Genomic DNA, 14,298 nt, shown 5'->3' with positions numbered 1-14,298 from the left:
TATTTTACCATCCTTGTACCTCTGATGTCACTGCAAGGGACACAGTCTGCCTGCATGCAGAGTAAACAAACAGGAGACAGAGATGCTTTCTGCAGCCGTGCAATGTAAATGTGTGTTTGTACCTGCAAATACATTTTGCATGCATGTGATTCTTGTGTGTAAATAAGGCATATATTTGATGAGCATGTGGAGCATGTCTGAGTATAGCATACTTGTGATGGGAGCCATGCATCCAGTATGCATGTGTAGAGCATGCTTGTGACATGCAAGAGTTATCTGGCACACATCTGACACACACGATGCGTAGCCCATGTCTTGTGTACAATACACAGATATACGTGTATGCTGACTGAGAGTAGTCTGGACATTTGGTACTTCCAGGGAATGGACTACCTGGATTCCATGAAATTCTTTGGACACTTTGATGAAAATGTTGCCATAGACTGATGGATAGAACCCTATTTTAAAATAATAAATAAGGAACACTTTATCTGAAGGATCATCTTTACATCTTCTGCTAAGACTCTGAGAGCTCGTTGGGACTGATGGTTTTACAGTGAGTACCAGAACAGCTTTGATGGGTTGCAAAGCACTGCCTGAATTTAGAATGTTCTCTGTGGCTCCAGCAACCATTTGTGTGGATTTTCTCTCTCTAGACACTCTGCTGAAGCAATGAAAAAGTGGAGAGTGAGATTCTAGTTGATTTTAACATGCTTCAGGGAGAGACTAGAAACCAAGGATTTTGGGTCCAGTTAATCACTGTGTTTGAGCTCTGCTCAGTGCAAAACCTGAGGGCAGGGGTGTTAAAGATGACTTTATACCACCTTTAACTGACTTACACTTGGTTGCCTGCCTTACTTTCCATCCCCCATATGTGTCTGTTCAGACTGCAAGCTCTTCTCCTTCCTGCATATCTGTAAATAACCTAGCAAACTGTTGGTGCTATATAAATATACACACAGCACAGATGCACGCAGGGGCATTCTGTATATGTACTGGCATATACATATATGTCTGTCGTATACTTTACCTACATTCAGGACATATGCTGTGCATTAGCTACATTTCATACATGCAGTTCCAAAACAAAGAGGTACCAAGTTGCCCTTAGGGCTTGGATTTTGTTTGTCACATTCACTGTAAATTCAAATGGAAAAAGCAAGAGGTCCAGTGAGGTTTCACAGAAATCCTTTCCTGGTTGGTTTGCTTCACTTGGATATTGGCTCTACATCTCAAAGCATCTCCAGGTTATACAGACATCCCGTCATACCCCCATCCCATATAGTCATTATGGCATCTCTTGTGAACCTATCTGTGCAGCTGCCGTGTCCTATATGGAAAAACATCACATGTGCATGTGCTGTGTGCATGTGGATTACTTATAGGAGGCACGGGGGGTCAACCCTTTTCTAATCCAGCCAGCTATGGTCTTTTGCACGCTCTCTCTTTTTTATGCCAGTAAAATTATTCTTTAAAAATTGAATCACTCAAGCCCCCAGATGAGTGTGTTTGTGTGTGAGTGTGCATGCCTATGTGTAGTGTGTGTGAGTGTAGAACAATACCCTGCAGGCATCGCCTTGTAATCATGCCGCATGGACCCCCTTCTTGCAAGCCTCTGCCTAGATTGGAGTGATTCCATTCCTGACTCTCTCCCTCCCCCCCAGCCCAGTTGGTCAAATCAAGGCCAGACAGATACATAGACAGCCACCAGGCATTGAGCAGGGCCAATTACTGTGGAGGTGATGAAATCCCTCAACCATATAGTTCACAGAGCATATGTGGGTCAATCCCATGATGAGGAAGGGGGCTGAAAGCTAAGGCAGGGGCTGGGGAGTGTGTTTTTCCTGCAGTAACCTCTCTCCCTGTTCTCCTCCTTCTGTCTTTTCTAGGCAGGACAGGGCTGCTTGCTGATCTCTTGCCAAGTTTTGCTGTGGAGATTATGCCAGGTATTCAGTCATTTAACCCTTTATTGACCCACCCTCCCTCTCGCCTTGTTTGTCCATCCCTCCGCTGCACTGCACATTAATTTCCTTCTTACTTGTGTGCGTCTTCTGTATTCTGTGATAGACTGTCGCTTGTTCGAAGTGCATATTGCACTGAGAAATATCAAACCTCATGCTGGGGATAGGGCGGGGCTGTAACACAGGGATGCAAAAGACAGAAAGAGCTGAGAGACAGGCCCAGCACTAGAGTGGAAAAGTCTATTTACAAGAGGTTTTATATCAAGCTGTATGCCTGTGATCATGCCACACCACCATGATCGTGGCAACTCCGTTTTATCCATACCGTAATATCTTAGCACCCTTGTACGTCTACAAAGTACAGTGTGGATGCACCCCTGGATGCCCTCAAGAAGAAGTACTCGTCAAAGGCCTAACTTTATGTTATGGGATAGTGCTATGAAAATCAGCCACCGAAGGCTGCACATATGTGGCACCCCTGCTAAAGGAGGGATACTAGGCCAAACCAAGCTGTGGGAGCTGTTCTTCTGTGCGGTAATGCTACATTATCAGGGGATCTAGCTACAGCCAGATAGTTGGGGTGGGGCCTGAGGATTTTCTGGACTGCACAAATCCCTTACTATCCAAATTAATGGGATCCCACTTTTAAGCATTTCCCAACCCCATAGAGGATCTAGTCCAAGATTCTACATCAGATGGTCTTTCAGAGGGAAGAGATGAGAAAGCATTCAGCTCTGGGTATGTCTGAAATGACTGAAGCCTGAGGGCACTAAACCAAAGTCTGTCTCTCCCCACAAAATAGACTTCTCATACCCACTTTCATACACAAGAGCAGCTCTAAGTGCACATGAAGGGGGAATAATCTGTCCCAGACACACACATGGAAAAGAGGGTAAAGACCCCTAATGTTAGCCATAACATTAGAACCAGCAGAGGATTCAGTGTAGTAGGAGGAGTCTTTTCAACAAATATACTCAACAGGGTTTGATTCTCCAATTTCTTGCACCTTTTGTCACCATTTACACCTGTGCAAAGTAGATGTAAAATGCTAGTATATTCATCAGGTAGCTTTTTATACCTGCTTTGCACAGGTTTAAGTGACAATAAGCAACTCAGAAATGGTAACCACAGTAACCTTAGTGTTTGTATGAATTCGATCATATTCAGCACTGCTGTGTGAGGAAATAACAATGGCTGTATCAGGAAAAGGAGTATGGAATCACACTTTTAACTGGATAAACACCTTGATTTGTGTCTGTAATGGATCCAGCAGCATCTTTTGCTGTTTCCTTGTACTCATTACTTAAGCACGTCCCTAACTTGGTACACACCAAACATCTCCCTATAACTCCAAGGCCCCTGTGACAGGAGCACTGACTCCAAACATCCACTTGCTAGAGCTGAGTTGCAACCTATAATGTACTTCATGACTCTAGCCTCTTTTGGAATGTCTGCCAACAAATCCCAGTCTTCTCACATTGATTTGGTGAGTTTTTTCCCCGACAGGCTTTTTTCCCTTTATTGATGGATTGTGAAACACCGAGGGAAACTGCTGCTACAGATTTTAAATTTGAGTTGTATTGCTGAGCTGTGATTGGTTGTCTGTGTCATGTGATATTGTTTCTTTTCCTTTACTGAATGAATGTCATTCCTTTAGAAGAGATGAGGACTTGGAAAAAACCCACTGGGCCTTTAAGTTTCTTAGAGAGGAATGGATCAGGGAGATTAGGGAATGTTAGCACATTTTTAGTCTTTTCCTTTCTGGGCCACATGGAGCTCTCTTGAGGCATCAGTGGTAGAAAAATGTGGCTGCTGTCAGATTTCCTGGCTGGATGCAGCGCTGAATGTAATATTCTCCAAGTACATTCACAAGAATAATAGTGTGCGTGGGCCTAGTAGTGAAGGGGCAGGCACAGCCTTGTTTGGCTCATTTACCAGGCTATTTATAGTGTGTTTTCTGCCACCATTTGTGTAATTAAAACTAGAATGCTGGCGTAGAGCATGCACAAACAGGGCACAAACGCAGCTGGAGAAAACAAATGTTTGTGTAACATGTTTTATGATGTTTGTCTTGCTCTGCCTCTAACCCGTCAAAGGGGATTCTGTCCCACAAGAACAGAGTAGGGCTAGTGCCTCCATACTGTTCACCCCACAGCACCTCCTCTGTCCAGCACAGTGAGATGGAGCCTGTCTCTATGCCTCTCACCCTCTGTCTCCGAGATGTGACTGCAGGACATGCAGATGTACCCAAGCTAGCTTTGATCTAGCTAGCTTGAATAACAGCAGCAGTGAAGCTGTGGCAGCACGGGCTAGACACTCGAGTATGTACCCATGGTCCCGGTTGGGCTTGTACAGCCCTGCTGCCACACCTTCACTGCTGCTGGTCTTTGAGCTAGCTAGATGACAGCCAGCTCCAGTGTATCTACACGTGTTGTAATCATACCTCTGATTGCAGTGTAGACAGTAGAAGGGACCTATTGTCTCCTTACTTCTCACCAGGAGAGATCCTGCTCCTTCTATTAGCCCACATGCCTGTTCTGTCCCTACCCCTCCAGCTGGAGTCCTTGCCCTTGCCTTTCACAGTTTGTTGTGTCCTTTGACCATTTGTTCTCATTTGGTTTCCAGAGTGGGTGTTTGTGGGCCTGGTGATCCTGGGGGCTTTCCTGTTTTTCCTCCTGGTTGGGATCTGCTGGTGCCAATGCTGCCCACATAGCTGCTGCTGCTACGTCCGCTGCCCCTGCTGTCCAGATTCCTGCTGCTGTCCACGGGCATGTGAGTGATCAGGGACCAAAGTGCAAAGCCTCCTCCCATATCCCTTTTGCTATGTGTGAGAGAAATCTGCTCGTACCCTTCCCCATCCTGAGTGCTCCACTTGACTAAAGATTGCCTGTTACTAAGAATGAAGCACCCAACCTATAGTTTAATGGTCGAAGTCTCCTGCCAACGAGGTGCTGGCAACTGGGCCTGCTCCTCTAGTGTCACATTCCCATCCTGAAGCTGCAGTCCTGTCAGCTATGTTTGTGCTGTGGCTGCAGAGCAGAGAACATTCTGGTATGGTCCTTCCCACGCTGCAAAGCAGCTGCCTACTAGAGTCATGCAAAACACCTGAAACAAGGCCAGGTTCTATTGCAAATCCAAATCTCAGGCCAGGTTTGCTGAGGTTCATGAGCCTCTGGAGTAAGCTTGCCTCTTGAGAGTCCCATTCTGGTCTTCAGGATGAATTGCTACAAACCCAAACAAGAAATTAAGTGGAGCCTAGATTTATGTGCTGAATGCCCTTGACTAACCATGCTTTGAGGTCCTTCAGCATAGAATAAGCTGTCCCTTACCATTTCTGGAACTCCTTTTAAGCTCAGAGAAATCCACTGGTTCTTGAGTTCCATTCATAATACACCAGACCCTCTCCTGCTGGGCAGTCACCAAAATCCAAAGAAGGAGCAGCAGCAGGAGTACTGTTGTGGAGCACCTTGGAGGGGAAGGGCTGGCACTTCGTTGCTAATTATTGCTCTCTTTTCAGTGTATGAAGCGGGCAAGACGGCAAAAGCTGGATACCCATCTGCTGTCACCTCCATCCCAGGTCCTTACTACATCCCCACTGTTCCGGGAGCTGGCGGGCCATCTCCTGCTGTACTGATGGAGAAGTCGCATCCCCCGCCCCTAGCGCCAAGTGACTCCAGTGGAGGAAGCCAAAATGGTAATCTGCACCCTGTCTCTCCTGTCAGCTTGTCAGAGCATTCTGAGTCAGCAGAGTCCTCAAAGGAAGTGGGGCTGGAGAAGGAGGGTTAGCTCCATGGAGAGAATGGTGTGATCTAAGCACAGGACTGAGAGCCTGAATTTTAATAATGAATTTTAATTATTTTAAGCAAGTCATTTTGTACCTCAGCTTCCCCATCTGTAAAATGGGGGTAATGATGATCTTCTGTGGTAGGGAGTTCTGTGGCTAGGGATAGGGACCCTCCCCCTGGATGGACACAGACACACACAGAGCCTGTCCCTTGCCCCAACACATCACAACCTGAGCTCTGTCAGCCACAGCTTCCTAGACTGACATGGTGGAGAGCACAGTGACAGGCATTCTGACATAGCCAAACCATAGACCATTGTGGGCTTTAAAGATGTGGAACTTAACTTGGAAATGAGATCTGGGACTGGACTGGTAGCAAGTTTACAATATCTGTGCGGTGTGTCTACCCCACCTACTTCAGCCACCACTGAGAAACAGACACCCTTGGGGAGGAACACAACATTTACTTATCAGGACACAGCCACATTACACAACAATTTAGGGTGAGAAGTGCGGAAGACCACTATTGCCATATGAAACTGCATGGGGAATTTGGGGAGGAGGAATGTAATCATTAATTATCAAAAGTTGAATTTTATCACAGCACCACACTGATATGAGAAGGCAATTAGACAGCTTAAGCAGGAAATCAGGCTTTTGAAATAATCTTCCACCTCCCTTATCAGCATATTCGCTTATTTTTTTTTATTTTTTTTTGAACTACTAAAAAATTCATCAGAAGCAGGAAGCCTACCAAACAATCGTGGGGCCACTGGATGATCAAGGTGCTAAAGGAGCACTCAAGGAAGCCAAGCCTGTGACATGGTCCCTCACCAAAAGTTCTTAAGCAAAGTAATCAGTCAGGGGTAAGATAAATGCTCTCATGGATCATTAACTGGTTGAAAGATAGGAAGCAAACGATAGGAATAAATGGTCAATTTTCACAGTGGAGAAAGGTAGATAGCAAGGTCCTGCAATGATCTGTACTGGGACCAATGCTATTAAACATATTCGTAAATGGTCTGGAAAAAGGGGTGAACAGGGTGCATAGGTTACAGATGATACAAAATTACTCAAGGTAGTTAAGACCAAAGTTGACTCAAAGAGTTACAAAGGGAATCTCACAAAATTGGGTGACTTGGCAAGAAAATGGCAGATGAAATTCAATGTTGATAAATGCAAGGTAATGCACATTGGAATATATAATCCCAACTATGCAAGTTAACTGTTACCACTCAAGAAAGATCTTAGAGTCATCAGTTCTCTGAAAACATCTGCTCAATGTGCAGCGGCAGCGAAAAAGCTAACAGGATGTTAGGAACTATTAGGAAAGTGATAGATAATAAGACAGAAAATATCATAATGCCACTATATAAATCTATCATACAGCCACACTGAATACAGCATGCAGGTCGGGCGACCCCATTTTGAAAAAGATATATTGGAACTGGAAAAGATGCAAAGAAGGGCAACACAAATTTTTAGGAGTATGGAACAGCTGCTATACGAAGAGAGTTTTAAAAGACTGACTGTTCAGCTTAAAAAAGAGACAACCAAGGGGGGAATATGAAAGAAGTGTATAAAATCATGACTGGTGTGGAGAAAGTGAATACGAAAGTGCTATTGACCCCTTCACATAATACAAGAACTAGGAGTCACCCAATGAAATTAATAGGCAGTAGGTTTAAAACAAACATAAGGAAGTGCTTCTTCACGCAATGCACAGTCAATGTGTGGAACTTGTTGCCAGGGGATGTTGTGAAGGTCAAAGGTATAACTGGGTTCAAAAAAGAATTATATAGGTTCATGGAGGATAGGTCCATCGATGGCTATTAGTCAAGATGGTCAGGGACACAACCCTATGCTCTGGGTGTCCCTAAATCTCTGACTGACAGAAGCTGGGAATGGACGATATGGACCATAGGTCAGACCCATTCTTATGTTCAGCTTCAACAATCTGTATATTTCTTTGCTCTTCCACTGAAATCAGAATGGGTGAACTAATGAGCTGGTGGAACAAACTTTCATCATCAAAGGAAAGATCTGGAACAGAGTGTTTAGAAATAGGAAATAAATCAGCCATTGACCCGAAGCAGAAACATATCCAATGAAAAAATCATCTTCAGAACATGTTGGACTCCAGCCCAGTGCTTAATATTATTTTTTTGTAAAATGTCACTGCACATAGAACGAAGCACTGGACATAGGCTGTGGGCTTGGGCACATCAGGGGATTGTTGAATAGTTCGGGAGCATAGCGTGCTTTCAGAAATTTCACTGCCGGTCACTGTGCCAGAGCACCTGGTTTCAGGCCTTGTTCCAGGTGCTTCAAAAGAAATAGAGATATGCTTTTGAGATCCCAGCTCATTAGCACAATACAAATGTAAATTAAAATTTATGACTCAGGTACAATTTAAAGCTGAATGGAAAGGCTCTTTACTTGCCAAGACTCCAGTTTATATAGACTTTTCACTTTTAAAATAATAAAAAGACAGTTGAGGATCTTAAAAAGCTTTATTATTTATATTACCATAGCCCCAGTCGTAGTCCAGGACTCCAGTGTGCTAGGTGCTGTACAAACTGAGGACAAAAAGACAGTCCCTGTCACAAACAGCTTAGATGTTTAGAAAACATTAATCATGAGATCCCTGCAAGGTGAGTTAATATGTTTATCCCTGTTTTCTAGATGAGAAAGCTGAGGCCTAGAGAGACTAAGTGACTTACCCAGTATCACACAGTGAGCCAGTGACAGAGCCAGGAATAGAACCAAAGTCAGTATCCCCAGTTTGTCATTCTGAGTAGGGAGAACAGATCCCTAAACTCAAGGCTTGACAGGCAAGTAAACAATAAATAGACTTTCAGCTGTTCTGTTGGTATTTGTAATTTTTAAGGCAATGTGTCCATTTTAAACTCACTTGTTACTAGTGAGGCTCTAGCATGGTTTTCCTGATCAATGAAGTCAAGGATTTTTTTGTCCAAGAGGTATATTACAGACCTCATGGTGTGTGAGGTGTTTGGGATGGGGGAGGGAAGATGGACAGTCATTTCATTTGCAAGCACAGTGCTCAGAAAAAGCAATCCTTCTCCATTCTGGTGAGGGAAACACTGCAAGATCTTTATGAACACAGTCTAAACTTGTAGCCAGCATGGTTCTGCTGCCACTGTGGACATGGTCTTCTAGAAGGCTCAAAAAGCAATGCCCCATGGGACACAGTTAACACCTAAGAACACATCAGCAGTTCATGAGGATGGAGTACAGTCTAACGATTAGGAAGGGCTCTGTTTCCACTGATTTGGCATGTGATCTTGGACAAGTTACTTAACTTCTCTGTGCCTTAGTTTCCCTATCTGTAAAACAGGAATAAAAATATTTACTCCACTGTTAAAAAGGCCATGGCAATCTTCAGATGAAGAGTGCGAGTGTGAACTACTATTATTTTGGGACCATACAGAGGCATAATAAAAAGGTTCAGTAAGGGGAGCATTTTGCATTGTTGTAATAAGATCTGATAAGTCAAACCACAGACACTAGGCTTCACCTGTAATAGAAAATATTTTCCATGCACTTCCCACGATCGTCTTAACAGCCATAATGCCAATATTAGTTTCTAGATGTTTCCAGAATTAGCCAGGAAATTAGTTTTCCTTCTGATATACAGCAGCAATAGCAAGCCAAGTATGAAGTATTAAGCCTAACTAATTTTCTATCAGTTCCAGGAGCTATAGATGTAACCCACATAGATATTTGGCACAACCTCAAAATGAATAATGGCTCAAGGGACTGGAATGTGAGATGGAGCCTATAAATCACCGGTTCAAATTTCAAAAAGGTTGTTATGGACTCAAAGTCATTCCCACTTGATGGTTGTTCAGTGTAAGACAAGGTGGGGGGTGTCATGCTGTCTGGAGCAGCTCACAACTGTGAGTGGTTCCATGAGGGCAGACAACCCAAACTGGTGGCAAATTCTATAAGTGCACCAAACTCGTAACAAATGTGAACTGGATCACTCTAACAGTCTTACCATGAAGAAAAGGAGTACTTGTGGCACCTTAGAGACTAACCAATTTATTTGAGCATAAGCTTTCGTGAGCTACAGCTCACTTCATCGGATGCAACGAAAGCTTATGCTCAAATAAATTAGTTAGTCTCTAAGGTGCCACAAGTACTCCTTTTCTTTTTGCGAATACAGACTAACACGGCTGTTATTCTGAAACCAGTCTTACCATGGAGTCACAATCAATCTCCTTAGACTCTCCAGTCTATCTTGCCACCCAGACAAACTGGACTTAGTGATAAGTGGTCACTTATACCAAAAGTCACACCACATTCAGGTTGCTTCCAGTCCCATGAGACCAGTCACTTACATCAGATTAATTGGTACTCTAGATCCTACACCAAAGACAATGCCTGTAGTCAATCCTCTAATAAACTATCAAAAGGTTTATTAACTAGAACAAAGGAATAAGAGAGTTTTTTACAGGTTAAAGCAAGCAAACATATACACACCAATGAGTTACCACCTAAATCCTAAGAGTGACAAGAGTTGTAGTGATCTGGGCCTTCCTGAAGTATCTTTCAGGGCAGACCCAAGGGGCAACCCCTGGGGATCTCTGGCTGAAGTTTAGAATTTCTGGCCCTTCAGAGTTCAAACAGCCAACAGATGCAGTTTCTTCCTGTCAGGGATTTTTATTCCCTTCCCGCAGAGTTCAAGATGATCCACGTGCATGTCTCCTCTTCATGGGTGGGGTGGAGGGTAATCAACAAAATCTTTTGTCCTCTGATGTCCCACAATGATTTGTCTGTTGTCTGCGGGCCTTCTGTTGAGCAGGAGATAACACCCCCTCTGGCAAACTAGTATTTCACACTTGGTAATGTTTCTCTCCTGACTCTGGGGGATTGCAGTTTCAGAGCAAACACTTCTATAGTTACAGAGCAAACATGTAAATATCACCTATGGGATACAGCTATTATCAATGAGATTAATGCACACAGCAACATATAAGCATTTCATAGAGTCTAAACACTAAATAACTTCCTATAAGACTAATACCTATTTTGAGCAAAACTAACATACGGGTGACCTGGTCCAGTCTCCAGCTACGAGGTTGTCAGTTCTGAGCTAATGCCTGTAGCCTGGGCAAGAGGTGGCATCTGGCCTGCCAGCATCACAGGGGGTTAATCCAATTCCTAGTAGATACCGGGGTGCTGGAACTATTTTTATAGTAGGGTTGCTGATGATGGAAACTATGTATTTGGTATTTGTTATTACTGCTGCAAGCCAGGGGTGCAGCAGCATCCCCAGCACCCCTAGTTCCAGCACTACTGAGTAGATATGTCAGAAAAAATATCCATAAATTGGCACTTTTGTTGGTAGTGTCCAGGCTAGTTCAGGCACACTGGCAAGGCAGAGCGGGGAAGTGCGCACTGCTGTGCTTGCTCTGTCAGTGCAGTGGAAGAATTTAGTTTCTAGATTTGTCAATCCAGCACCTTTCACTGGCACAAAATTCACTTATAGAGATATAATGTAGTAAGCTTTGTAGGGTAGGAATAGTACCTCTGTGTGTTCTGCACATTTGTAGGGCTTATATGCACATATTTGTAACAATAACAACGCATAATGGCAGAACAAAATTCTAGACTTCCATCAGCTGAGCTACTGAAGGGTGTTTTTTTAAGGTACACAAACTGCAGACACTATTCTAATAGCACCACACTATGTCTTACGCATCTAATTGTCTTTACTAAGTACACATACACAAGGTCATAGTTTAATAGGGTTATTGACCTTACAAATGTACAGTAACATACAATAAAGCACTTTCACACCAAAGTACTTCTCAAACTAATTACAGGAATTGATTTAGCTACAGCTGAAATGCAGCCATTTTTGGAGTGGAGCACAGCAGCACTGCACAGCACTTTAGGACACAAGGTGACTCAGGACTTGTCTACATGGCAAGTTACTATGCAGCAAGCCAGGGTATAAATCTGCAGTGCACCAGCCTGCCACATAGTAACTCGCCATGTGGACACGGCTACAGTGCAGTGAAAATTTTCAAGCAGCAGTATGCTAAGCTGCACTGCAGGACTTTCACGTGCTGTAGCCATGTATCCATCTGGCAGGCTACTGCATGGCAAGCTTGTGCGCTGTAGATTCACAACCTGGCTTGCTGCGTAGTAATGTCCTGTGTAGACAAGCCATTATAGTCCAAGCAGTGCACATCATGCAACGTAATGTGGAATCTACATGTTAGTCACTACCGTGTCAGGAATAAATCTTTGAGAGACTCTTCCAGAACAAAACACCAGCCGACGTTATTGAAAACCACAGTATCAGATAAGTATGCAAGCAATGTCTGGTGCATGCATGAATATGAGCAAGCATATTAAATCCAAACAAAATGGATTGGTTGGTTTCAAGTTCTAGATGATTTAAGAGTTCCCAGCCGGATTTGTTTTCTTGTTTCCCTGAGCCCCTTTCTCCTTGTGGGGTGAGTTTGGGTGTCAGATTGTTATTCACATTTTGCAGCCAGACCAGTTCTAGAATAGCACAAGACTGGGACCTTTGCTTAACCATCTCTTGTAAATGCTTTAGTTTCTTCAAAGATCTGCGTACTGTAATTCTCTGTTTGCAAAGTATGGGCTACACTGGCATAGGCCCTTTTGTGGGCATATAGGGTAGGGAGAGGAAATGCACAAAGAGCCTTCCACACAATGTACCCTATGCAAGAGCCTCTCATAATTACGGTCCCTGTGGCTCCAGGCACATATAAAAAGCAGGGAGGAAGCAAAAGATTGGAGCTGTCCAGACACAGAGGTGGGGAAGTATGCCATATGCCACGAAGGGGCATAGCACTCCCCTTGCAGGTGAGTTATGACTGAGCCCTACATTTTGTATAAAATACGGTATGTACAGAATGCAGCAGCTTGCAGTTTTGTAGGTACCCAACAGAACAGATGGGATCTCTTTTAAGATTCTGCCATTGGTTCACCAGTACATTCAGTGTAAACATCAGAATCTTATTGTTTACTTTTAAGGCACTTAAAGGTCTTAAATCTGAAGACACTTCATGGGCTTCCCTCTGTATTCCCTGGAATTTCCGATACCCCATGGAATATACTCTTCACCACCTCCGAGCAGAGCTCAGGTAGAGTAGGGGAGCGGGAGAGTGCAGCAGGCCAGTTGCAGCTCCCTGATTCTCAGCCACCTGGCTTCAGTGCAAGATAGTGCTGCTCAGGAGTGTATGCCACTGGCCCCTGTGCTAGTAGAGGGCCAGGCATAGCAGGACTCCACTCTGCCATGCCCCCTCTCACCCCATTGCTGCCCTGACAAATCCTTTCCTGAGGGTTTGAAATGGGGGGTGTTCTCCTGAAGTTGACAAGGGTGTTACTTTACTCTTTGCCAGTCTCTGGGTGGGGTAGATTCACCCTGTCACAATGACACTACATCAGTGTATTTTTGTTGTATGTAGTGGTCTCTTCCAAACCCATTTTGCTATTGCCGCAAACTTTATAAACAACGTAGCTGTTCAACCTCATATCATGTTGCTCTTGAATTTCACCTGAAGCAATGACAAAATGACCAATCCACAGGCTGTGGGAGTTGTAGGCCACCTGCCTGAGGATGTGGGCTCAACCAGCTACAGAAGTTGTGTAGACCAAAAGCCACTTCTTGGTTTGAAAGTGCCATCCTCTGAATGTTTTCTTCTCCCAGCAGTGCGAAAGGGGTACAGGATCCAGGCCGACAAGGAGAGGGACTCCATGAAGGTGTTGTACTACGTCGAGAAAGAACTGGCACAGTTTGACCCAGCCAGGAGGATGCGAGAGCGATGTGAGAAACAGACATTGTTTGACCCTTCCCAGAGAGGCCTGAACTAGATGACCTCTTGAGGTCCCTTCCAGTCCTATGATTCTATGATTAATAGTCTGGAAATTCATAGTGATGGTTCCACAAACAAATTGAACTGAGACCCTATGGCCTAGCTCTTCAAGAATGTATGATGCCTAGAGTTAGGCTTAGAACATAAATAGGCACCAAAATATGTGGCATGATTTTCAACGTCAGTAGGAGCCGTTGGATGTTCAACACTTTTAAAAATCAGCTGTTTATGTAGGAATGTAAATAAGGAATTAGGACCCTAAGTTTTGACACCCATGTTTGAAAATCTAGGCCCACATTCCTGCCTTCTCTGTCATATAACTATGGTGTAACTGTGGGTGTATGAGACAGTGTGGTGTGTGTATACTTTTAGGAGGAAATGTGGGTCTGCAATAAGTCTCTTAAGGTATATGTTATGTTATTAGTATAACAGCCTCAATATGCTTTGGGGGACGGAGAGGTAGTTTGTACTGGCCACCTCAGTGAAATGGTAGATCTGAAGCAATACGGTTGTTTCTTTCATTTACCAGGAGAAGAGATGTCAGGGATTCTAGCTGTCAGTGTGTGAGCAGTTACAGAGGAGGAAGGTTTGTGACACTGGGAAATAGGGGATGGGTCAGAGGCCCATTGTAGTATTTACAGAGGTGTTTACGTCTAGTGGGTGCGGGACAGAG

The 14,298-nt window shown here is 44.0% G+C and overlaps 2 protein-coding genes across 10 annotated transcripts in view; one reads left to right on the top strand and one right to left on the bottom strand.

Moving 5' to 3' along the window:
• LOC125631863 (uncharacterized) overlaps positions 1-14,298 on the bottom strand; it is a 59,615-nt gene that overhangs the window by 10,748 nt on the left and 34,569 nt on the right. The window lies entirely within an intron of this gene.
• ILDR2 (immunoglobulin like domain containing receptor 2) overlaps positions 1-14,298 on the top strand; it is a 48,754-nt gene that overhangs the window by 29,377 nt on the left and 5,079 nt on the right. For 4 of the 9 annotated variants that reach the window (XM_048869467.2, XM_075117983.1, XM_048869536.2 and 1 more), the window contains 4 exons: positions 1,890-1,946; positions 4,587-4,733; positions 5,479-5,655; positions 13,460-13,576. In XM_048869467.2, the coding sequence (XP_048725424.1) occupies positions 1,890-1,946; positions 4,587-4,733; positions 5,479-5,655; positions 13,460-13,576 (498 nt within the window). The remainder of the gene's footprint in view (positions 1-1,889; positions 1,947-4,586; positions 4,734-5,478; positions 5,656-13,459; positions 13,577-14,298) is intronic. The other 5 variants (XM_048869485.2, XM_048869493.2, XM_048869503.2 and 2 more) reach the window with 3 other exon arrangements.

The sequence above is a fragment of the Caretta caretta genome, chromosome 1 (genome assembly GCF_965140235.1).
Source record: "Caretta caretta isolate rCarCar2 chromosome 1, rCarCar1.hap1, whole genome shotgun sequence".
In the NCBI taxonomy this organism is placed as follows: Eukaryota; Metazoa; Chordata; order Testudines; family Cheloniidae; genus Caretta; species Caretta caretta.
Note: the sequence above shows the minus strand (reverse complement) of the source record. Positions and strands in the feature narration are given on the sequence as shown.